General features: G+C 42.3%; 2 protein-coding genes across 8 annotated transcripts in view; both read left to right on the top strand.

The window, feature by feature from the left end:
* The window catches only part of LOC106584319 (tyrosine-protein kinase ABL2), a 42,477-nt gene extending 38,361 nt beyond the window's left edge, over positions 1 to 4,116 (top strand). For all 3 annotated transcript variants that reach the window (XM_014169444.3, XM_014169446.3, XM_014169445.3), the window contains exon 10: positions 137 to 4,116. In XM_014169444.3, the coding sequence (XP_014024919.1) occupies positions 137 to 1,902 (1,766 nt within the window). In that variant the 3' untranslated portion in view covers positions 1,903 to 4,116. The remainder of the gene's footprint in view (positions 1 to 136) is intronic.
* Positions 4,117 to 5,843: 1,727 nt separating this feature from the next.
* The window catches only part of LOC106584321 (oxysterol-binding protein-related protein 9), a 38,410-nt gene continuing 18,970 nt past the window's right edge, over positions 5,844 to 25,283 (top strand). For 2 of the 5 annotated variants that reach the window (XM_082968011.1, XM_082968012.1), the window contains exons 1-4: positions 5,844 to 5,984; positions 12,601 to 12,651; positions 14,495 to 14,573; positions 21,124 to 21,200. In XM_082968011.1, the coding sequence (XP_082824137.1) occupies positions 5,874 to 5,984; positions 12,601 to 12,651; positions 14,495 to 14,573; positions 21,124 to 21,200 (318 nt within the window). In that variant the 5' untranslated portion in view covers positions 5,844 to 5,873. Of the gene's footprint in view, positions 5,985 to 12,600; positions 12,652 to 14,494; positions 14,574 to 20,917; positions 21,015 to 21,123; positions 21,201 to 23,588; positions 23,852 to 25,283 lie in introns of those variants that run through there. The other 3 variants (XM_082968013.1, XM_082968014.1, XM_082968015.1) reach the window with 2 other exon arrangements.

Consider the following 25,283-nt stretch of genomic DNA (forward strand, 5'->3'; position numbering starts at 1 on the left):
GCAAATGGCAGCCAGCCTATGAGATTCACCGGTTGGCGCTAATGCAGATTGACGTTGAATAATGGTGTTATTAGTGTTGATAAAAGAGACCACAGCTCTGGTACCTGTTTAATTCCATATCCTCTGTTCTCTGCAGGTCTGGCAGCCACTCTGCTGGCAGGGGATGGCCGGTCAGGCAGCTCTCCTGCTCTGCCTCGGAAACAGAGGGACAAATCCCCCAGCAGCCTCTTGGAGGACTCCCAGGAGACCATGTTCACACGGGACCGCAAGGCTGGCTTCTTCAGCTCCTTCATGAAGAAGAAGTCTCCTTCATCCCAGCTGCAGCAGAGCCTGCCCATGCCGCCTAAGAGGAGCAGCTCGTTTCGAGAGATGGAGACCCAGCCTCACAAGAAGTACGAGCCCACGGCTGGCTTCAGCGCTCCTCCCCTTCCCCAGGCGGACGGCCTGGGCTTCTCACCGTCCCATGGAGAGGGGAACCATGTCCAGTCACGGTGCTGTGGGGCCACTTTTGGACAAAAGTCCTCTGCCAACCACACCTCTGGGGCCCCGCCCTTGCAGGTGGGCAGTAGTAGCAGCAGCTGGGCAGGCCTGGCAGGTTTCTTCACCCCTCGCCTCATCAAAAAGACCTTAGGGCTACGGACTGGCAAGTCCACTGGGACCGAAGAGGGAGGTGGGGGGACCAAACCATTCCCCAGGTCCAACTCCACCTCCTCCATGACTGCAGGGCTGCCTGACCTGGAGAGGATGGCTCTGACTTTACCCAGAAACCGCAGTAAACCTCCTCTAGAGCGCACTGCCTCCACCACCTCGCAGCCTGAGAACGGGGCAGCACACACCTCTGAGACCCTTCTTCGTAAGATGGATGAGGGCACGGCTCAGATCAGGGACCGGCCTAAAGCCAAGTTGCTTCCCCGAGGGGTGGGGGGGTGCTCTGGGGGGGTGAGGGCACCTGGGGTTGGGAGTGAGGCCGATTTGGATTGTCACTCGGGGGCTCTACGGTGTAGGGAGGGTCAGGAGGCAGGAGGACAGGACCGACAGGGATGGACGTCCCCCTCCAAAACAGTGGGATCAGGCCCGTTGGCGGCTCCACACAACCACAAGGTTCCCGTGCTGATCTCGCCTACACTCAAGCATAGCCCAGCCGATGTGCACCTGGTGGGGATGGACTCTCAGGGGAACCGCTTCAAACTGCTATCGGAGCACCAGGCGGACCGGGACCGACCACGACTGGTCAAACCGAAATGTGCTCCCCCTCCCCCTCCAACCCTGCGCCTCATTGGGCACTCCTACAGCGGGGATGGGGAGGAACAGGTCGTAGGGGCTGTGGAGGTCAACGGTGATGGGGTGAAAAGGCCGGGACGAGCAAGGGAAGTGGGAACCGGGAGACCATCAGTGCCACCACCACAAGTGCCTCCACCAACTTCAGCCTCCTCCTTTTCCTCTGCCAACAACACTAACACTACCCCCACTAAGATGGCCAACGGTGCCACAAGCACTGCCTCTTCCACAGCCCCCTCTGGTGGCTCTAAGCCTCTGCGTCGGACTCGACAGCAGGCTGAGAGGGTTCAACCGGAGAAGATCAGTAAGGAGGCTTTGCTGGAGTGTGCTGAGTGCCTGAGAGGTGCCCTCCACAGCAGCCCTGAGCCCTCCTCCAGCAGCCAGGTCTTAGATGCTGGCCACCAGCTGCTAGACTACTGCTCAGGCTACGTGGACTGCATCCCACAGATGCGGAACAAGTTTGCCTTCCGGGAGGCCGTGGGCAAATTAGAGCTGAGTCTGCAGGAGCTGCGGGCATCGTCCTCCTCTGGAATTGGAGGGGCATTCAGTGGCCCAGGAACTAGCCCTGCTCTGGACAACTTACACATCTGCATCAAAGAAATCAGTGATGTGGTTCAGAGGTAGCCATCGGACCCTGTCAAAACATTTTTCTGGTTGTGTTAACATTTTGGGGACAGAGAACAATCTCAGAAGTACCTCAGAAAATCACTAAATTGGATCTCTTATTGTTTACAGTTGAGTCTTTCTTAAAAATGCCAGGGGAGAACACTGTTCTAACCTTTGTACATAAACATTGTTGATACCAAACTAGATATGGTTCAATTTACACCAAGTAACTGTTTTGCCCCAAGTTCAAACTTTTCCATCTGGTTTTAAGGCCTTTCTTTTAATCGAATGTGGAGTGTATCAGCTGTGTATTTAGTCCCAGAGTGTTGGTAAAGAACAATGTCAGTTTGCGTATGTGTCATTGTCGTCATCAGCCATAATTATTCTCCACTTTGTTTCTTGGCTGAGTTACTATCTTTGGTTTATGATCCAGGCAACTATGAGTTCCTGTGACAGGAAGTCACTGTTCAAAACTATTGTCACCTAGAAAATGGAAGAGTGTTCCACTTAATCAGGTCTACCCTTCGGCCATTTGATTTGGTTTGAGTATTTCAGGAAAATGCTCACTTAAAATCGGAATGGAAAATGTATGCATTTTAATATTTATGTCCAAATTCCATTGCACATGTATCTAAATGTTCGGAGCTAATGAGAAGTGAGGAAAGCGCAAGGTAACACATGGGAAGGTGGTTTGGGGCAGTATTCCCTGTGGCCCTTTCCCTCAGTGCCTATAGATTGTTAAATGATTGAAAATCTGCAAACACAGCCACTCTCTGACAAAATACTAATCTCAACGCAAACTGCGGTATGTCTCCAGAAAATGAGTGATTTTATTTGTACATTATTTTCTTTTAACTTTAGAATGTCATTATGTATGAACTTGAAATTAAATTAACTGTTTTTTTTATTAAAAGCACAGACCTATTTTAAAGACGCTATATCCAGGAAAAGGTTCAAGGTCACTTTTGTTTGGATAAGTATTTGACTATGAAAAGAAACATTCGTAGGGAGTTTATTGCAGGACGGAGGCCCCCAACCCGATCTGAACATCTGCAAAACGAATGTCTTTTTTTTTCTTTGATTATAGAAATATTGGAAAGTACACCTGTCAGAGTTTTGTGATCTTATTCCTTTGAAAAGATAAGGTATTTAATCTGTCAAAGTTCTCTGGTCATTTCAATACCAACATCGGTGTTCTGTTTTCGATGAGCACTTTGGGGCCACAGAAATGAGTGAAGATGACTAATATCCCTTTTAGACGCTTTTTGATCATCTCTACGCAAATATTTCCATTTCATATTGTTGGAAGTAATTTGATCCTGTTTGTTGTATTGTGCACAAATAGCAAGTCTCACCTGTGCCTGCAATCCTTTCTCTATAATAATTTGGCTAATCAAGCAATCAAAACAAAAAAAAGCTTGTTTATAACGGAGTGTCCCTCGACTGAAAATTCCCCTAATGCCCAGTTGAGATGTTGGAACCCTTGGTGTACACTGGATAAAGCCTATGAAGTAGTAGACATTGATTGCTATATTGCATTTCGTCTTAGTATAAACTTTAATAGTACCGTTTATGACACCCAATATTTTTCACAGTTCATTCCATGTCTGTTTTGGGGTACACCACCTATTTAATCCAGCAGATGAGCTTCAGTGTCTCTCTGTTCATTCAAAGGTCGTCTTGACTAATAGGATGTCATGAAACTAATTGTTTCTTTACACTGTGAGGTTCCAAATTAAATAATGAGGTATTTGTTTTTATTTTCTTGCTACTGGATACAGCAGTGTTTTTCCAATTATTCATGGTGCCTTTTGTGAAATATATTGTATGTATAGTGCACTACTAAGTCAAGAAATGGATATACAGCGATGTGTAATTGTAAATATCTTGTGCTTTGGTTTTCAGATGACACATTTTGCCATGAGATTGTGGCCAAGTATAAATATAACTACAACATACATTTATATTACTGGGAGTAAATTTAAGACTCAAACTTGAAAATAAAATGTGCAATTTGTCTCCTATATTATAATAGATGGACTGATGGTCAAATACAGCTTGTTCTTGGTCTGATAGTGGTCCATACTTGTGATCCCACATAATTCTGTCTCTGACAGTTGCACAATGTGTTTTATTTCCAACAAACTACACAAACATGAGTCTCTCTGGTGCACTTCCCCAAAGCTGCTCTGTAGTATTAAGGATCTGAACTATTAAACTCTCTGCATCCTCCACTTGCTGTCTGTGAAATTCTTAATGACTGATTACCAATTTGGCCTTCCATTATTTTGCCTGTCACTCTTGCTTATTTATGCTTCGATCGTCTTTGTTCTGCTTTATTGCCAAACTGCTCTAGTGAGACGAGTATCCCATAGACTTGTGATTGTCTCTAATTTATTGTTGGAGCAAGAGTGTAATGAACAAGACTTGTCACGCTAGGAGAATTAGTTTGCAATGATTGCAATTTTGCTAAAAATGTATTTCATTTTGGTTGATGTGCTCTTCAATTCATTTCTGCCCAGTTTGTCTTTATGATTAAGCTGTATGTCCTTTATTTATTGTTGCTGTATTTATTTTGTAAATAATGTTTTTGATCCTGCAACTTTTCTGTTTGATCTGGACAGTGCTGAAGAAATGTTATGTGCACATCATATACCAAAGGCCACTTCCTCTTCAGTTCTATGAGTGCAATGAGAATGGAATACACTTTATTTTGAAAATGTGAATTTAACAGGGATAAAAATGGCAGAGGTTAACATTAACTTTTTGTTTTTAATTTAAAGCTCACATAGTATATAACTGTGAAGTTCTCCCTAGCAGTGTTACATTTTATGTAAATAATAAAATGTTGAACATTTCTAAGGTCCATTTATCTTTTTGATTTGGTAAAATTCTAAAGATGAATCAAGAGCGCATCCTCAAGTCACCAGCTCAATCCTTGCCTTGTGTTAATCAGATGAAATAAATTGAATTGACCTGTGATGCATTTACTGTAAATGGAATATAATTGATGGGAGGAAAATAATGATATTGATTGAAACACGATGATAGCCCAGGGGCAGTTAGGGGTTGCATAATTTTGTGACGTGATACAAACCTTTCTTAATTTAAGACACATCCTGACCCAGGCATTAGAATACATCACATCTGCTCCTGGAACTGTCATCTGAAATGTTTTAATGCAACCTTAATCCATCCTTTACATTTTTTTAAATTTAATTTAAGCTTTATTTAACTAGGCAAGTCAGTTAAGAACAAATTCTTATTTACAATGACAGCCTACATACCTTTCTAATTTTGCTTTAATAAACAGTGTATTATGTAATCATCTTCGTGGAGGAAGGGTTTCTGTTTTGAGTATTTGAACATGGCCATTTAACTCAAAGGCATACAACGGATGTGTTCTGAACCGGGGTACTACATGCTAAATACTTGCAAACTATGTGAGTATGAACTTTATACTAATATTAAATATTTCAAATATACTACTGTATTTGGTGTAGTTTTTTTTTCATCTCTGTTAGCCCCACCCATTTTGCAAACGTGTTCTTCTGGATTATAAAATAAAATCTGGAAAGATTTTATGGATAATGAACAGATACTGATCAAATTTCCCAGCAACTGTATTATGACATCCTGTTTCTTCAAGCATGCTACCCCATATGCTTAATGCTAGGGGCCCACAAGGCCATGCGCATACTCATTATACAGTACCTTCTAAATAGCATGGGAGCTATGCCATTTTGAACATGTCCAATGTATTTGAAATCATAAGTGCACTGCAACCTGGCATAAAAGTCCTAAAGAAGAGAGAGGCCTATAGTGTCATAACCATGTACACCTATGGAACAACAAATGAGAAAGCAAAAGTATAACTTCAAATGTTTGACAATCTGTCAGCTGTTAAGGATGCTGTCAGATCTTGCCATCCCGTGACGTATTTTTTCTCCATACTGACTCCTCCCCTAGAATCTTGGCCAAGTGTAAAGATGGCGTCCATCATGGAGGGACCGCTGAGCAAATGGACTAACGTCATGAAAGGTTGGCAGTATCGCTGGTTTGTTTTGGACTACAATGCGGGTTTACTGTCATACTACACGGTGCGTATTTTATGGTACTTCATAATGAATAAGCCGATAAGCTCCCGGGTCCGGTAGTATTATTTGCTAAAGCTTGTCAAAACCGAGTAGGGACAGCGGCCTCCCTGTTGGTGCTTTCAAGACAACTGGGAACTCGGGGGGGGAAACGAGGTCAAATCATGACGTCCGTGATCTTCAGGTCGGAACTCTAGAAAGATGCCCGATTTTTCGACTTGGAATTCCGAGTTAGATGACCGTTCAAAACCATTTTTCTCAGTCGGAACTCGTTTTTTCCAGAGGTTCCAGTTGTCTAGAACGCATTGTAGTCGGAGATTTCCGAGTTCCCAGTTGTTTTGAACGCGTGGTGTGTGCCGGGAGTTGGGAATCTCAGCTGTCAGAAAAGGGTGGGGACTTTACTTACGGACATATCCGTTATTGACCAATCCTATCCATGCTGGAGGCGACACTAGCAAATTAAATACTAGCATTTTCTATGCTTCCTGGAATGATGCGACTGTGTTCTTTCCTCGTTGCTCCTCTGCAAAATGTTCTATCTTGGTAGCTCTCTTTTTTGTGTACATGTTTTGCTGTCAGTTAGGCTTCAACGCTGTAGATTTTTTTTCGAGACTTTTAAAGCAACGTAGCAGGAACAATTATAACCTTGTCTCCTTCCTTTGCTGACATGGTTATCTAGCTAACTAACGTTAGTCAGTTCATTGAGTTAACGTTAGCTAGCTAGTCAAGTGAACGCAATGTTTTTCTCCTGCTTAGTCTGCCTGCGTAACAATTATGTATGGTAGACTAAACCGTTTTAGTTTGCTGTCACCAGAGGAAAAGAGTTAATGTTTAGACATCAAATCACATTTTATTGGTCGCATACACATATTTTACTGATGTTATTGCAGATGCAGTGAAATGCATGTTTTTAGCTCCCAACAGTGCAGTAATACTAAAAAATACAAAACAATACACAAATCCCCCAAAATCAATAAATATCAGAGCAAACAATGTCATATGTTGTACAGTATCAAAGTTTGTACACAACTACTAATTCCAGGGTTTTCTTTATTTTTACTATTTTCTACATTGTAGAATAATAGTGAAGACATCAAAACTATGAAATAACACATGGAATCATGTAGTAACCAAAAAAAAGGGTTAAACAAATCAAAATATATTTGAGATTCTTCAAAGTAGCCACCCTTTGCCTTGATGACAGCTTTGCACACTCTTGGCATTCTCTCAACCAGCTTCATGAGATAGTCACAATTTCAATTAACATGTGCAATTCAATTAACAGGTGTGCCTGGTTAAAAGTTAATTTGTGGAATTTCTTTCCTTCTTAATGCGTTTGAGCCAATCAGTTGTGTTGTGACAAGGTGGGGGGGTGTACAGAAGATCAAGTCCATATTATGGCAAGAACAGGTGAAATGAGCAAAGAGAAATGAGTCCATCATTACTTTAAGACATGAAGGTCAGTCAATCCAGAAAATGTCAAGAACTTTGACATTTTCTTCAAGTGCAGTTGTAAGAACCATCAAGCGCTATGATGAAACTGGCTCTCATGAGGACCGCCACAGGAATGGAAAAGCCAGAGGATACGTTCATTAGAGTTACCACCCTCAGAAATTGCAGGCCAAAAAAATGCTTCAGAGTTGAAGTAACTGACACATCTCAACATCAACTGTTCAGAGGAGACTGCGTGAATCTGTCCTTCATGGTCAAATTGCTGCAAAGAAACCACTACTAAAGGACACCAATAAGAAGAGACTTGCTTGGACCAAGAAACACGGGCAATGGACATTAGACCAGTGGAATTCTGTCCTTTTGGTCTGATGAGTCCAAATTAAAGATTTTTAGTTCCAACTGTCGTGTCTTTGTGAGACGCAGAGTAGGTAAACGAATTATCTCCGTATGTGTGGTTGCCACCGTGAAGCATGGAGGAGGTGTGGGGGTGCTTTGCTGATGACTCTGTCTGTGATTTATTTAGAATTCAAGGCACACTGAACCAGCATGTCTTCCACAGCATTTTGCAGCGATACGCCGTCCCGTCTGGTTTGGGCTTAGTGGGACTATCATTTGTTTTTCAACAGGACAATGACCCAACTCATCTCCAGGGTGTGTAAGGGCCATTCGACCAAGAAGGAGAGTGATGGAGTGCTGCATCAGATGACCTGGCCTCCACAATCACCCGACCTCAAACCAATTGAGATGGTTGGGATGAGTTGGACCGCAGAGTGAAGAAAAAACAGCCAACAAGTGCTCAGGAAATGTGGGAACTCCTTCAAGACTGTTGGAAAAGCATTCCAGGTGAAGCTGGTTGAGAGAATGCCAAGAGTGTGCAAAGCTGTCATCGAGGCAAAGGGTGGCTACTTTGAAGAATCTCAAAGATAAAATATATTTTGATTTGTTTAACACTTTTTTTGGTTATTACATGATTCCATATGTGTTATTTCATAGTTTTGATGTCTTCACTATTATTCTACAATGTAGAAAATAGTAAAAATAAGAAAAACCCTTGAATTAGTAGCTGTGTCCAAACTTTTGACTGGTACAGTATATAGACAGTATATGAATAGAAAAGTGTGTACGGCAGTAGTTGTATAGGAAGTGGGTAAAACGGTATGTAAACATTAATGTGACCAGTGTTCAATGGTTAGCAGTCTCTAAAGTGCAGAGTAGAGTACCGGGTGGTAGTCGGCTAGTAACATTGCCATCCCTCTTGTTGTTTTTTGTAGCTACCTTGTATCATTGGTTGCACCCTTCATAAAGCTACATAGCCCACCAAAGTTGGCGCGATTATTTATTTTTCGTCGTTGACAACGTAAAGCCATTTTGTTCTACCATTTTCAACAGCCTGACCCTGCCACTTTGATAGGTAAACCTAAGGGATGGGACTGGAGAAATGTCGCCACTGTCAAATTAATAGAGGACCCATACCAGAGACGTGTTGGTTGGGAATTGTGGGCAGGTGATTGTTCGCGCTGTGAGTTACCTGCTGATGGTGGGCTCCCGCCTATGTATGTCACGATGGAACGCCAGACTATCGCTCCTCAACGTCTGTAGACTATGATTCATGCTTTAGGCATTATAACTATGTCAAGAATCTTTGGTCATACACACTCAATGGCCAGTTGGTCATGTACGCTTCCCTGTTCACAAAAATGGTTAGCTCCTACAGACAGCGAGTCACATGGCCATGTCTTGCTATATAAAGCAGGCAGACAGGCATCGAGGCATTCAGTTACTGCTCAATTAAACAGTAGAATGAACAAAACGAGTGACCTAAGCGACTTTGAGCGTGGTACCGTCGTTGGTGCCAGGCGCGCCGGTTGCAGTATCTCAGAAACGGCTGGCCTCGTGGGCTTTTCACGCACGACATTGTCTAGGGTTCACCGAGAATGGTGCGACAAACAAAAAGCATCCAGTCGGCAGCAGTCCTGTGGGCGAAAACAGCTTGTTGATGAAAGAAGGAGAATGGCAAGAATCGTGCATGCTAATAGGTGGATCACAAACAGGAAAATAACGGTGCAGTACAATGCACAACTCGTCAGTCCTTGTCACGGTTGGGCTATTGCAGCAGAGGTCCACACCACGTTCCACTCCTATAAGCTAAAAACAAGAAGAAGCGGCTCCAGTGGGCACGCGATCACCAGCATTGGACAATTGAGGAGTGGAAAAATGTTGCCGTTTCCGACGAATCCTGGTTCCTGTTGCATCATGCTGATGGCAGTCAGGATTTGTCGTAAGCAGCATGGCCCCATCCGGCCTTGTGTCAACGGTACAGGCTGTTGGAGTAATGGTGTGGAGAATGTTTTCCTGGGTCGTTAGGTCCCTTGATACTAATTTAAGCAATGTTTCCATGCCCCAAAGAAGAATGCAGGCTGTTCTTTAAGCAAAGGGGGGTCCGACCGAGTACTAGATGGGTGTAGCTAATAAACTGGCCACTGAGTCTGTGTGTGTATGTGTGTATACGACCATTGAACAGAAGGAAAATCATCAAAATAATATGCTCCACTGTGTCACATCAAACTATCTCACAGGTAGCCACAAATATGCCCATTTTACTGTCATTCACAAAGAGGGGAAGGTTTTACGATACAGCTAAATCCAGTATTCCAATCTCATGCAAGTCAAACTACAGGTAACTGCCAAAATAAAGGAAACACCAACATAGTGTCTTGAAGGTTGAGTAAGAATTTTGTCCACAAATGTACCCACATTTCTATTAGGCCTATATGTACATCGTTTATAATTAGTGAATGCCATAATGTAGTTATTTTGTTAAATACTTCTCCCTATTAGTTGAAATAATATTTTTTCATAGCTATATTTAGCTGTTGTGCTAGCTTTTCGGTTGCAACAGATTCTCAAATCATGGGGATTTGTCGCGCGACACAGACGATGCAGGTGTTGCTAGGCAACCCCTTGACTTGCCGGGGCAAGCCTGCGCCCTCGGTGGCAAAAGCCAGTGTGAGAAACGGGCTAACAAATGTTTGTTCTTTGAAGCAAAATAAATACTGCACTCTGACCTACAAAACGTATTTGCTAGATTCTTGATAGTGTTGTTAGACGAAGCAAGGAAAGAGAACTTCAAAACATGATGTAGTTTTAATCGAATTTTCAGCCGTTGTTGGTTAATAATGAATCTGCTAGCTTCTGATATGACTGGGCCACAACATGCCGCCAGAACAGCTTCAATGCGCCTTGGCATAGATTCTACAAATGCCTGAAACTATTGGAGGGATGCGACACCATTCTTCCACCAGAAATTCCATAATTTGGTAATAGACTTCTCTCTGCTACCGCGCGGCAATCGGTACCGATGCACCAAGACTGGAACCAACAGGAATCTGAACAGCTAAATACTGCACTCTGACCTACAAAACTTATTTGCTAGGTTCTTGATAGTGTTGTTAGACAAAGCAAGGAAAGAGAACTTCAAAACATGATGTAGTTTTAATCGAATTTTCAGCCGTTGGTAAATAATGCCGCATTGACCCATTTTGCACTAACTCTTTTGACTGATCACATACTCTGCTGGTACCCAATGTATATAGCCAAGTTATCGTTATTCATTGTGTTTATTTTTCGTGTTATTTTCTTTTTTTTTCTTTCTTTTTTTTCCATTGTTGGGAAGGGCCGTAAGTAACCATTTCACTGTTAGTCTACACCTGTTGTTTATGAAGCATGTGACGTACAATTTGATTCGATTTTTGTTGATGGTGGTGGAAAACGTTGTCTCAGGCGCCGCTCCAGAATCTCCCATAAGTGTAAAATTGGGTTGATCTAGTGACTGAGAGGCACACACACCCTATAAACCCCATATGCTCCTTTGAGACCCCTCTTTCAAAGTCACCGAAATCTCTTCTAGCCATGGTAGACTAAATAATGGGCAACTGGCCATTTTTATAAACTGAAAAGAAATAGAAACGCAACATGCAACAATTTCAAAGACTTTACTGAGTTACAGTAAAATCTATAAAATGCAATTGTGTTTGTTGTCCATAGTCTATGCCTGTCCATACCATAACCCCACTGCCACCATGGGGCACTCTGTTTGCAACATTGACATCAGCAAACCGCTCGCCCGCATAACGGTGGTGAGGCCGGTTGGACGTATTGCCAAGTTCTCAAAAATGACGTTGGAGTCGGCTTATGATAGGGAAATTAACGTTCAATTCTCTGGCAACGGCTCTGGTGGACATTCCTGCAGTCAGCATGCCAATTGCGCGCTCCCTCAACTTGAGACATCTGTGGCATTGTGTTGTGTGACAAAACTGCACATTTTAGTGGTGTTTTATTGTCCACAGCACAAGGTGCACCTGTGTAATGATCGTGCTGCTTAAACAGCTTCTTGATCTGCCACACCTGTCAGGTGGATGGGTTGTCTTAGCAAAGAAGAAATGCACACTAACAGGGATGTAAACAAGTGTGTGTGTGCACAGAATTTGAGAGAAATAAGCTTTCTGTGCGTATAGAACATTTCTGGGATCTTTTATTTTAGCTCATGAAACATGGGACCACATTTTACATGTTGCGTTTTATTCAGTGTACATGACCATAAGCATGATGGGATGTTTTAATTTCTTAACTCAGGAACCACAATTGTGTGGAAGCACCTGCTTTCACTATATTTTATCCTTCATAATGAAGTGCTTTCTTTATTTTGGGTGTTAGCTGTATCTGCTGGTACTAAACAAATTCAATGTGACCCTACACTGAACAACAGTAATAGGGGCACTTTTGGTTACAGTGTATCTCATTTATTGCCGGAGTGCCAGTCTTTGCTATCATGTCAGCTCATCATCAATCATTTGTTATACCAAACATTTAGCTTGACAATGAGCAATGGACTTGGCATGAGCACAAACAGATCTGGGACCAGTCTATGTCAAACTGTAGCTATGTCATACTTGCAGATGAGATACCATATTAGAGCACTCACAATTCTGTCTTGCAGGGATTTTTAACAGAGAATCTTAGCTTGCTATCTACATGTATGATCTTCCAGGAACTTTTCACTGGTGAACTTGATAATGAATAAACTTAAACTTGGAGTGGAAATGTGTGTGAACGGAGTTTGCGGGGGAAAGAATGTATGCTTGAAACCTATTTTGTTCTTGTTCATTTTCAGTCCAAGGACAAGATGATGCGTGGCTCTAGAAGAGGCTGTGTGCGTCTCCGGGTAAGGAACTGGTTTGGGTTGTTGATCATGCTCATTAGCCTATGTGCTTAGAGGGACAATTTGCACCCGCTGAAGTAGATATTTTCCTATCTAGCCTAATACTGTTCTGTTGTAGTTGTTCTTTGGCTATACAATACAAGGCTTTTTAATATCAGCACTTTCCAGAGGTTTGTGAAAATATTGCCACTAGATGGCAGCATTTGATTTATTACTTATACCTTCAATAGATACTAACAAAATAGGATTTTTTGTTTCCTAAAATGGATCCTAGCTGGCCCATTGACTTGCCCTTTGTTCTTTCTATCCTCAAGGAATTAACTATACATAATTTAGTAGCATAGCGTTCAGAGATCTACTTTGAACTTCAGCTCAAACAGAGGTTTTACTTTTTAAACAAATAGTTTGATATATTTGAATGTCTTTGGGGAAACAACCTGTTTGGTATATTTTTGTATCAAGACTAGATGAAGTAGGATTTGAATTCTTTATTCTAATACTTTTAGAGGTGAGAATTGGGCAAACATACCATCTTGAGATCAGTACCCACAATTGGAAAAACGCATGTGTTTTGAATAGCCCGTTTTAGGGTAAGAGTATAACGTGTGAGTATCGTCATGTGCATAGTTGTCTTTGTTTTGTTTTTTGAACTTAAGTTTTGGCAATAATTTGTGAAGGACAACCCAATGTCAGAATTTGTTTATTTCTGCCAAGAGACAATGTTCACACTTCACATTTTATGCAAAAAAATATCTTTCATAGACATCACACACTCTGCTGCAATCCACAGCTTTGAGAAAACAACAGTTGGCCAGATTCTCAAGCATGCGAAATTGATACCCCTCTTTCTCTTGTTGTTTGGTCAGATGATCGATAATGGAATTATGAAGACAATATTTCTCATGACTTCCATCTGTTTTGTGCTGATTTTTGAAGGTATATGAGCATTCGCATGTTAGTGTTGTCAGGTAAAGCGAACATATCTTACTCTGAGCAGCATTTTCCTAGATTCATATACGTGTACAAAGTCTGACTTTACGTAGAGTTTTGTGTGTTGTAATGTTTGGGGGTTTAGCCAATTTCAACTATTAAAAAGTGTCAAGCATAAAATGATTGGCTTGCAGGCATAGCCTGGTTGGATATGGAATTGTGCTATACATTGACTGATTACTAGCCTAGTTGAGTATATTTCCTCCTTAGTACAAGCTTTATACAGTTGGGACAGTGCAGTGGATTTACTTATGACATGATGGAATTTTCTTCCTTTCCTCAGACACACACAAGGGCTAAACGCACACCACATGTATAAACACCTAGGTTACATTATTTCTAGCCTAATTACACTCATGGCTAGTTGAACGCGCGTTCCTCATTTTGTACCAGTGCCTTTGTCTCTCTGTGTGAATCCAGCAGCCAGGGCATTGTCTTTTAATGAGTCATCACATACTGTAGTGGTTCTCTGTGATAATGGACGCCAACACCTCACCCTCGGTACATGGAAAGTCTTAATGCATCTTTGTGGTTGATTATATCAGAAATGTTTTACTTAATGAAAAGATAAGCATATGCCTCCCCCCCCCCCCCCCAAGGTTGGTTTTGACAAGCAAGCAGGTTTGAGATATACTGTTGCTAGGTGCCATGCCACAAACAGTTCTGCAGAGATTTTATTTCCTTCCATGCAGCTGGTCCCCAATGTCTGTCTGTTCGTTACCTGTTCCTGCATCTCTCCCTCCACCCAGACACCCCCTCTTTCCCTCATTCTCCCATGCCTCGGTGGGTTTTTGATAGTGAGCAGGAGAGGGGGATGGTGACGTCTCACTGCCTCCTCTTCCTTTTGGTTTCCCAGGGAGCTGTAATAGGAATCGATGACGAGGACGACAGCACATTCACCATCACTGTGGACCAGAAGACTTTCCATTTTCAAGGTGAGTCTCTTGTTTTTTTTTCTTCTCCTCCTCCTCCTCCCCTCTCCCTCACCTCCCACTCTGCTGACTCCCATGTCGTTTGGAGTAAATCTGTCAATGCTGCATACGGCCGGCTGCTCGCGTGTAGGCTCTCTTTGTAGCTTGTTTTCTCTCTCTCTCTCATACTCTCTTTCCTGCCTTTTTAAAAGGAGGATTATTATATCGGTGCGTCAACACAAGCAGATACGCACATCTAGGCATTTGAGTGGCTCGTCGTCTCTGTGGAACCTTCCTCTTTCATCAGCAGCATCTGGCAGCTTTGCAAAGTAGAAGTGAAATGGGTAGGGGCTAAAGCAAGATTTGTTCCACATCAAGATTCTTCTCTAATGGAAAGAAGTGAAGGAGGCTCTTTTTTTTAGGAAGATTACTTGCATTTTCTACCGCCTCTGGGAATAAAACGAATACTGCTGAGCTAAAAGCCGAGCTATCTGCACTGCCGCTCCCCACCCTGAACACCGCCACTTCACAGAGACAGGACTGGCCCCTCTCCCAGACACCCCTCACCCCACCCCTTTCCCCCGGACAGCAGCTGCACCGTCCGTCCACCAAGCGGACCTCTCTCCTCCAGGTCTCTAACCTCCTCCACCCCCCCCCCCCCACCCCCCCCCCACAACCCCATCCTCACGACCCCCCCACCCACAGCCACCACTACCGCCACCAGCACGTTATCCATGGTGGGCCCACCTCCACCTCCACCTCCTCCATGCCATCTCCCATTGCTATGTTCCGAAACTGTATGCTGTGGTTCTACAAAAGGAAGGGTAAGGAGATGTATGCATGCTGGCCTCTGTTAGCAGGTCGAAGGGCATGATTCGGTGAAGCAGCGGTAGTAGCCGTTTCCTACGTATTTGTGTTGGTGGTTTTTGTAGCTTACCGTTTTCTTTGATTTACTGTGTTTTCTATAGCGGTTGTTTAACGTGGAAGACGTATCATATGTTCCATTAACTTTTAGAAAATATGTTTTAAAAGCTTGATGGTTTAAAGAAACAGTATTGTGGAAGATTGTTTCTTAGAGGTGCATTGTCAGGTCACCTGTTTATTAAGATTGTCAGCTGAGGTCATAATTCTATGATATTGTTATGTCTGATTCAATTTGAAATTCATATGTCAAGTTGTTTGAGTTCTAATTCCTAATTCTATGGTCATAACTAAGCCAGTTTTCATTTTGTCTTTTGGTCTCCTTGCACTATTATGTGTATCTCCAAATGTCATCTGAGTTCACCCTTTAAAAAATGCAGCCTTGAAAGAAATGGATTCCTAGCTCTGGGGAGTGAAATAAGGATGCTCCTCCAGATGATGCCTCCAAGTTGAAAAGCTATTATATGATTACGTGGAAAAGATGGCAACTTCACGGCCATTTCACAACCCATCTGTCACCTAAGCCTATGGGAATTATTTTCTATCACAAGGACATACTCATTTCCACTTGAAAAGGACACAAATGATATATGCGCTACTTCCCCAGATGTTTCCTGTTGGAGATGAGTTACTCAGGATCCAGCTGATGTTACACATGTTTGTTCTGGTGTGGCGCTGCGGCAGGCAGGCGGGCTGTGTCAGAAGAAGAGGAGGAGGAGGAGGACTGGAGCGGAGCATGGGTGAGGTATGGGGCGGCCACAGATGACGGCTGCAGAGAGAGAGGCTCTGTATTTCTATTTCGAGGATCATCCATAATTCATCAGGCTCTTTTTCTGGCGGAGCATCAGAGCCTTTTAACTCCCACTTTACACAGCACACCTCCCCGTGTGCTAACGAGCTCTTTACCTGGCCCCCATACAGACAAAAATGCTTAGCCTGGGAAACTGCTGAATGCAATGGCCAAGCCCATGACGAGCACGTTGCCTGTTGTAGAGAGGAGGTCTAGTGGTTCTGCCCAGTATTTGGATTATAGCACTGTGTACGCTCAAAGTGATGTATGACCGGGTATTGAGCTTATCTTGGGGGATAGCTGACCTGTATGTGACCTGGGGGGGGGGATGACTCAGGTAAATGTGTGTTAGAAAGGGGCTGTGACTGGAATGGAGCTGTGATGTCTTGTCATCTTACCTGTTCCGCAAGGGGCTCCTACCTCAGCACAGTCTGCTTCAGCACAGTCTGTAGCTAGGAAATAACATATACTCTTTGTTTTCTCCCTAAAAAGAACATGCCGTCATTAGCACACACAGAGACTTACTCCAAACCCCTCTCTCTCCAATCAAGATACTACTTTATGGTGTTTACCAAAAACTGCTGTGCATCATTCCATTCATTCAGCCAAATAGGGGAGGCAGAAGAAGAGGTGAACAATATATGATTCACATCCTTTGGAGGAAGGCAGCAGAGCAGTTTTGATTGGTGTGTCTTAGGAATGTGATAATGCGTAACCAGTGAGGAAATGGAATCATCTGCTTGTTAGGCACTAGCAGTGTGTCTGTCTGACTGCTGTCACCTTGCTGAAGACTCTCCGGTCTCTCCACCGCCCCCCACCTCTTTATCTCTCTGGGCCTGGCTGTCAGTAATAAGCCGTGCTCTGGAAAATGCCCTCTTTGTGCACTAATGGCCCAGGAGTTAATAATAATAAACTATGCTTTCATCCAGAGGAGCCACCTACCTTGAGGGGGAGCATTAGGCCCTAATTGGGTTGTGAGTACGTGCCATATCATGGCCTGTTTGGGCTCTGTGTTGAACGCTGGGGGACTGCACAAGTTTATGACTTGCCTGGCTTTCAAGCCACCATTGTTATTCATGTAAAACAGTCACACCAAGAGTTCATATTATATAAATGAAGAAAATTGGAACCACGAGAGGTGCTGTACAGAACAATTTGTTTTATTGGTCTCCAAGTTCTGTAAGTGTTCAATATCTTCTACTGTTGTTAATTTTCTTTTGCTATCACTTCATCAGCAATGCCTGTAGCCTATATCACGCTCAAGACTGACCCCAGTAATGATGCTTGGTGTTATGACAGACTGTGTATTTCCTCTGCTGGCTAGGAATGGCCATGTTTGTCATGCACAGTAAATATCACACAGGGATGGTAGTGTTTGCTTGCAAGTCACAGATAGGTGTAGAACTGACCAAACAGTGCACCCTCACTGTCACACAAAGAGCTTTAGGTAGAAGGGAGATTCTTCATTAGCTCTTTACATGCCATGCAACCAGGTAGAAAGTAGTGCTCTTTCAATCTAATAATCAAGCAATCATCTTTGTTTTCTATAAAAAAAAAATTGTTGGACACTGATGTGACACCAACATAAATTGTGTGAAATACTCTTTCTTAAAATACAGGATGTTTGTTTTGCGCAATTCTCACGGCAGATTGACCCTATTGCTATTATGGGGTAAACACGCATCTATAGAAAGGTTTCGCTAAGCAAAGTGCTCCTAAATTAAATTAGCACAGACATGGAGGTGAGAGGGTGTTGAGGCAACGGGGTGAGGGCCTGGCATGAGCCCTGGCTGCTTCTAATGTCTTTAAAAGCTTTGGGCTTTCATCCTGAGCTCTTATCCATCAATCATCTGGATACACTGTATTTTACATCTCTATTAAACTTCCCCAGGCCCCCAGTCACCTCCTGTGATGAAATACTGGATTGCCCATTATGATTGTTGTTTTTGTCCTTTTTTAAAATATTCTTCTTATTCCATGCTTTCGCAATGCTGTTTGCTTAAATGCAGTCAGAAAACAAACAATTCCCAAATGTTTATGTTGATAACGTTTCTTTGTTGATGAAATGCAGCAAACATTTATGAAAATGTGTCACTGTTCCCTTTCAGAATTTTGACTGTTTAACTTTAACTTGATAGGCATATTTAGATGGATTAACCCACAGACCCATAACATCTCCCTCAAGCTCCTGTTCATTTCCCACAGCCATCATTCAGAATCATAGGATGACTCAGAAAAATGAATGAAAACATTAGTAGCCTCAACTAGTCTAAAGATGTCCAGTTTTATTGCTTCTTTAATCAGAACAACTGTTTTCAGCTGTGCTAACATAATTGCAAAAGGGTTTTCTAATGATCAATTAGTCTTTTTAAAATTATAAACTTGGATTAGCTAACACAACGTGCCGTTGGAACACAGGAGTGATGGTTGCTGATAATGGGCCTCTGTATGCCTATGTAGATATTCCATAAAAAATCTGCTGTTTCCAGCTACAATGGTCATTTACAATATTAACAATGTCTACACTGTATTTCTATTCAATTTGATGTTATTTTAATAGACAAAAACGTGTGCTTTTCTTTAAAAAAAACAAGGGAATTTCTAAGTGACCCCAAACTTTTGAACCGTAGTGTATACATGTTGTTCAATCATTGCACCCACACTGCTCGCGGGTGTCTGCGTAGCTGGGCGCTAAAATAGAACTTAGAACTTAAAATAGAACGTGCTGCAAGTTCTGCCTCTCAAATCTTCTCATTGGTTTTTAGGAACATATACCCACGTGGGTGATTGAAAAATGAACTGATGTCCATACTCCAGTCAGTTGTAGTAATGCACCGTGAAGTTGGTAGCCAACCGCCATATAAAGTCCAAAGAAGAAAAAGAAGCCTGAAGGAAGGAGGAGAGACGAGAAACGAATCCGGTTTACTGTTTTATCTGTGGATTCATTGTAGGAGTAGAGGACCTTGTGCATTTCAGGTAAAATAACAACCCAATGTTTATATCCCAGAACAAATTAGCTAGCAACAGCAAGCTAGCTATCTAAATTGCTATAACGGTTTAATGCTTTTCGACCTGTCCCCAAATTAATACAATTGGTTCAGTTTGTTTTGATATTTCAACCTGTGTGTCCTGATCTCATCTGGTGTGTGTGTGGGGACAAAATCAACTTGCGCGTGATGGCGCGTGCGGTCTGGTCAGCATGTGAGGCGGCATTGGCCCGCACTCTTATGCCTCATGTCCACCAGCTGCATCAAACTTTTTGCGTTCTGGGGGAAGTCATTCACTGGCAATGGTGCATTGAATGACTTCTGGATGCCGCGCTAGGCTGCGGTGTGTACCGCATGCTTTCAATATTTTCAACTGGTGCGTTGCTTTACCGTGCTGTGGTACAAAGGAAAGAGCACACACAGACTCGAACTGGCTAGGTTTTTCAGAAGAGCAAAATAATCCACTTGTTAAACCTAGTTTTTATTATATTTATTTTATCTTTATTTAACTAGGCAAGTCAGTTAAGAACAAATTCTTATTTCCAATGACGGCCTACCAGGGAACAGTGGGATAACTGCCTTGTTCAGGGGCAGAACGACAGATGTCAGCTCGGGGATTTGATCTAGCAACCTTTCGGTTACTGGCCCAATGCTCTAACCACTAGGCTACCTGCCACCCCCCAACATAGTTTTAACAAGTGGATTATTTTGCTCTTCACTCGCAGTTGCTTAGTAGCCCAGGCCTACTCCTGACCAAAAGCCTGTGACTTCACTGACTTGTCTGATAATAAATCAATCAATGTGATTTTGTTTCACTGAATCTCTGTCTGTGTAGGGTAATTGGTTTCTGTCTGGGCAAATAAGTGGAGGTGGCATAGCTAATCTTCGTTTGCTCATCTATCACCGATCAGAAACGTTAACCATGCAATAATGTAGCCTAAATGAAGTGTAGGACTATTATGTTGCCCCATCGCGTATAGCCAACTCCAAAAGGCCGCAGAAGTTGTGAAATATGAACAACAGACCTGTATTGCAAATAGGATCGGTATAATAATGAAAGTCCACTCAATCTAATGCCTGCTCCCTAACGAAGGGGAGAGAGGGTCAAAAAGAGATTAAACGTGGATGGGCTAGGGCTTTGTTTCAAAATATCACTGTAATCGGGGTAGGTGTATCTTGTCGGTTTTAATGAACAAAATAATGAACTAGTGATTTCATTAATTTGGACCTAACATAAGTGAACTGAAAATATGCCATTCAATTGTTTTGAAGTTATGTTTTATTAGTCTTATGTTTATTAGGACCTGCCTAAACAAATGAATAATGGATTTCTTTTTGATGGTGTATATTCAATGGATTTATTAAAATAGACGCCCAACGACATCTGCGCACCACTACTACCACTCGTCACCAGCAAGGCGTATACAGACAAGAATGTGGTAAAAATGGGTCTGTTTGTAAGTGGGTCATATAAACATTGCCCACTTTTTTTTTTTTTTTTTTTTTACTAGCAAAAATACTGAGTATAGAGGTTCCATGGACTCTGGGCTCGTAAGTGTAAATATTAGAGGCTTTATTTGCTCTGTTTATTTGCTATGAGGGTGCAGCCGTGCCTGGCAACAGGCTGTGTGTCTCGTCAGGAGACCTGCCTTCCTACTCTCTTGCCCAGCGACGCACCAGAAGGGTTGCAAGAACCCCCTCAGAAACTGCATGGCACAGCACAATGAGCACATAGTTAACTAGTTGGTCAAGATGAGCACAGATGAGGTGCTCTAGTCCTTGTTGTAGCTACTAGGTTATGCACTCCGTTGCTGTTGTAATAATTACCATCTGTACTATGGCTGATCTGGTGTGTTTTGTGCGCTTTCCCTCCCAGCTCGAGATGCAGACGAACGGGAGAAGTGGATCCATGCCTTAGAGGGGACTATTCTCCGCCACACCCTTCAACTGCGGGTAAGTCACTCACTCACTGATCTGTTCAGACTAGCTTCACACTAGTGATACTGGCTGTACTAGTGCCATGCCCCTGAGTTCAGCTCGAGAGGAGAGAGATTTTGCTCAATATATTTACATGGGAATAACTTTGGCTGTTGTGTATAGTTTTTAATTTTTATTCAAAGTGTGCGTGTGTGTTTAACCTTCAAAGAAAGACCATAATGTAGTATTTCTTAAATCTGCTTTTTTGATTACTTAAGACCACAGGAAATGATAGAGGAACTGTTGAGAACATTGAGCAATAGCAGTTCATATTTAACCTTTTGGAGCGTATTTGTGGAGGTCTTTTGGATGCAGGAAGTTAGTATACAGAATGAATATCATGTCTCTGTCAGCCTCATCCAAGCTAGTAGCACTGGGACACTGCTGACAGGCTAAGGCATTCTGGTCCTCATCAGAGAGCGGGTTAAGGAGTCATCTGAGAATAGAAGGAATTTGTCCGCTCTCTTTTTGGTCTCGTCTCCTTCGCTCCTTCTGTGTGGTGTGCACTGCCACTGTGCACCTTCCCATTTACACACACACACACACACACACACACCAAGCACCTGCCACTCACAACAACAAAGATGAGAGGTCAAATCTTCCTCTCTGACAAGCAGTTTTAACTCGCTATTTTTGCGTATGAGGTTTGGTCCAATAGAATCAGTCATGGACACCGAAACACATTGAGACATTATTTTACTGAAATAGAAAAGAAGTTAATGTTGTCTCAACTCCTCAAATTGCACGCAGAGCAGACTACTAAAACAGAGATATCAAGGAACATTGAGTACGTTTACATGTACACTAATAATTCGATGTTAAACTGATTGTCGGTAGGCAGAGTTACTCTGATTATCTTAATCAGCCCAAGGTCGTCATCATCAAAGTAATCAAATGCCGATTTAAAACACCTGGTTTTCTGAACAATCTTTTGAGTTATTAGGACATGTAAACATTTGTTAGCACAAGCAGCGCAAGCTTCCTTCTTTTGCGCGAGTGAAGTGAGTTCGGGAAAATCTTAACCATTTCTAATATGAATACTTTTTCACACATAAACAGTGTATGTCCAAACTCCGAATCAAATAGGTTTCACAAAAATAGCGGTGGTCGCTGTGGTATAACATTTATTTAGATTTTCTGCATTTATCAGTCCTATCAGGTAGCCAGATTTCAGATGTCTCCAAGTAACAGGATTATTAAGGAAATCGGTCTTCTTGCAAAGCATGTAACCGTTTAAATCAAACTATTATATTAATCTGACTATTCGCAGTAATCATATTATTGTGTGCATGTAACTGTACTCATTGATTCTGGAAAATGAATGCTCAGTTTGTCGCATGCGGTATTACGTTACCATGTACAGCGAGCAGCATTTTAGCCAAAGACTTACATTAGCTGTCTAGTCTGTGTTTTAGAAATGTACAGTAAGCATAAAACACCATGTGAGGAATAGGAAACTCGTTCTCATTCTGAGAAATAAGGTAGGCCACTTGATTTCATCATCTGAACAAAGTGGACGGGCCAGCATGCTGTTCAAACAGTTGGAGACGGACAGAAGGGTGTGTTCATAACAATTCAACTGTTCTACCTTGTTAGCAAATAGATCCAAGTTGGCTAAACGTGAAATATAAATATTAGCTGGCTACTCACTAGCACATAGGCCTGTGCGTGAGAGATTGTTTATGAGATCTGTGTTAATTTTCTATAATACCTGCTACAAGAAGTTCGTCATTATTAGTGAATGTGCATTATGCATGGTTGTGGTTAAATTTGTAACAAAAAGGCATTTTTCATAGGCCACCCTGAATTTATTAGATTATTGCTGACTGTTTTAAATGCAGTGTATTTGACCTTTAATTGTACAACAAAGCTTATTTGGAGAAAGGATTTTTAGGCCATATCTCCCAGCCCTAAAGCGTGTCCCTGTGTGGTTAGGTGCACAGGGAGTGTAGTTGGGCTGTTGGCTGGTGATGAGCAAGCCACAAAGAGAGTGCTGTGTATTAGTCGCTCTATGAACTGCCAATTTCCAGCTATTCATTTAGTCTGTGCTTTTTGATTGGCTCATGCATATACTTTCTCTCACCTCCCTTCATTCTACCCTCAAGTTGTTTATTTATGTTCTGTTCCGCTTTCCTTTTCTAACCCACTCCTCCCCTCCCCACCCCCTGTGTAAAAAAAAAATTGATAAAACACTGCTGACTGACTGCGTGTATCTGCCTGCTTGCAGACACTGTGTAAGCATGCAGTCATAGTGACATAATTTGACCTGGAACCAATCAGAGTCCTGCTTACTCTCAGCCAGACATCTGCCCACAGCTTTATCCAATCAGGGCAGCTGTTGTTGCTTGTCACATAGGCTTGTGCTGCCTTTCTTTTTTTTTTTTTGTAAGAACGTCTGTACTTCCTGTAAGAGAGAGAAGGATCCTGGATTAACTTTTCCTGTGTATGCTGCTGCTCAGCTGATGTAGAACATACCAGACAGGTTTGGTGTGGTTTCTGCTGGCAGTCAGGAAGAGTGGAGAGCACAAGAACAGCCGTGTGTTTGAGTAGCGGAGGAGAGGGGCGCTTTAGGGTCAGCTTTGGCCTGTGCAGTCTGACGAGGCATGTCCCTCCGAGCTCGGCGTCCTGTGAGTACCACACTGGGGGGGAAACGTTTGGTTGCTGTGCGATGATGCAGTCCTTAACTGGGGCATGCTGTGTGGAAAGCAAAATGGGTGGGTTTCCAGTGTCTGGTGGGTTTCCAGTAGATGTCGACCGATTATGATTTTTCAACGCCGATACCGATTTATTGGGGGACCAAAACGCCGATACCAACTAATCGGCCGGTTTTTAAATATATATATATTTTTATTTTATTTATTTATTGTAATAATGACAATTACAACAATACTGAATGAACACTTATTTTAACTTAATATAATACATCAATAAAATCAATTTAGCCTCAAATAAATAATGAAATGTTCAATTTGGTTTAAATAATGCAAAAACAAAGTGTTGGAGAAGAAAGTAAAAGTGCAATATGTGCCATGTAAAAAAGCTAACGTTTAAGTTCCTTGCTCAGAACATGAGAACATATGAAAGCTGGTGGTTCCTTTGAACATGAGTTTTCAATATTCCCAGGTAAGATGTTTTAGGTTGTAGTTATTATAAGACTATTTCTCTCTCTACCATTTGTATTTCATATACCTTTGACTATTGGATGTTCTTATAGGCACTTTAGTATTGCCAGTGTAACAGTATAGCTTCCGTCCCTCTCCTCGCTCCTTCCTCGAACCAGGAACACATCGACAACAGCCACCCTCGAAGCAGCGTTACCCATGTGAGCAAGGGGAACAACCACTCCCAAGTCTCAGAGCGAGTGACGTTTGAAACGCTATTAGCGCGCACCCGCTAACTAGCTAGCCATTTTACATGGGTTACACCAGCCTAATCTCGGGGGTTGATAGGCTTGAAGTCATAAACAGCGCAATGCTTGAAGAATTGCGAAGAGCTGCTGGCAAAACGCACAAAGGTGCTGTTTGAATGAATGCTTACGAGCCTGCTGCTGCCTACCATCGCTCAGTCAGACTCCTCTATCAAATATCAAATCATAGACTTAATTATAACATAATAGCACACAGAAATACAAGCCTTTGGTCATTAATATGGTCGAATCCGGAAACGATAATCTCGAAAACGAAACGTTTATTATTTCAGTGAAATACGGAACCGTTCCGTATTTTATCTAATGGGTGGCATCCCTAAGTCTAAATATTCCTGTTACATTGCACAACCTTCAATGTTATGTCATAATTATGTACAATTCTGGCAAATTAATTACGACCTTTAAAGAAAGGCATTGATGTTTATGGTTAGGTACACATTGGTGCAACGACAGTGCTTTTTTCGCAAATGCGCTTGTTAAATCATCACCCATTTGTCGAAGTAGGCTGTGATTCGATGAGAAATTAACAGGCACCACATCGATTATATGCAACGCAGGACACATTAGATAAACAAACTAGTAATATCATCAACCATGTGTAGTTAACTAGTGATTATGTTAAGATTGATAGT

Source organism: Salmo salar, chromosome 23 (genome assembly GCF_965601325.2).
Source record: "Salmo salar chromosome 23, fSalSal1, whole genome shotgun sequence".
NCBI classification, from domain to species: Eukaryota; Metazoa; Chordata; class Actinopteri; order Salmoniformes; family Salmonidae; genus Salmo; species Salmo salar.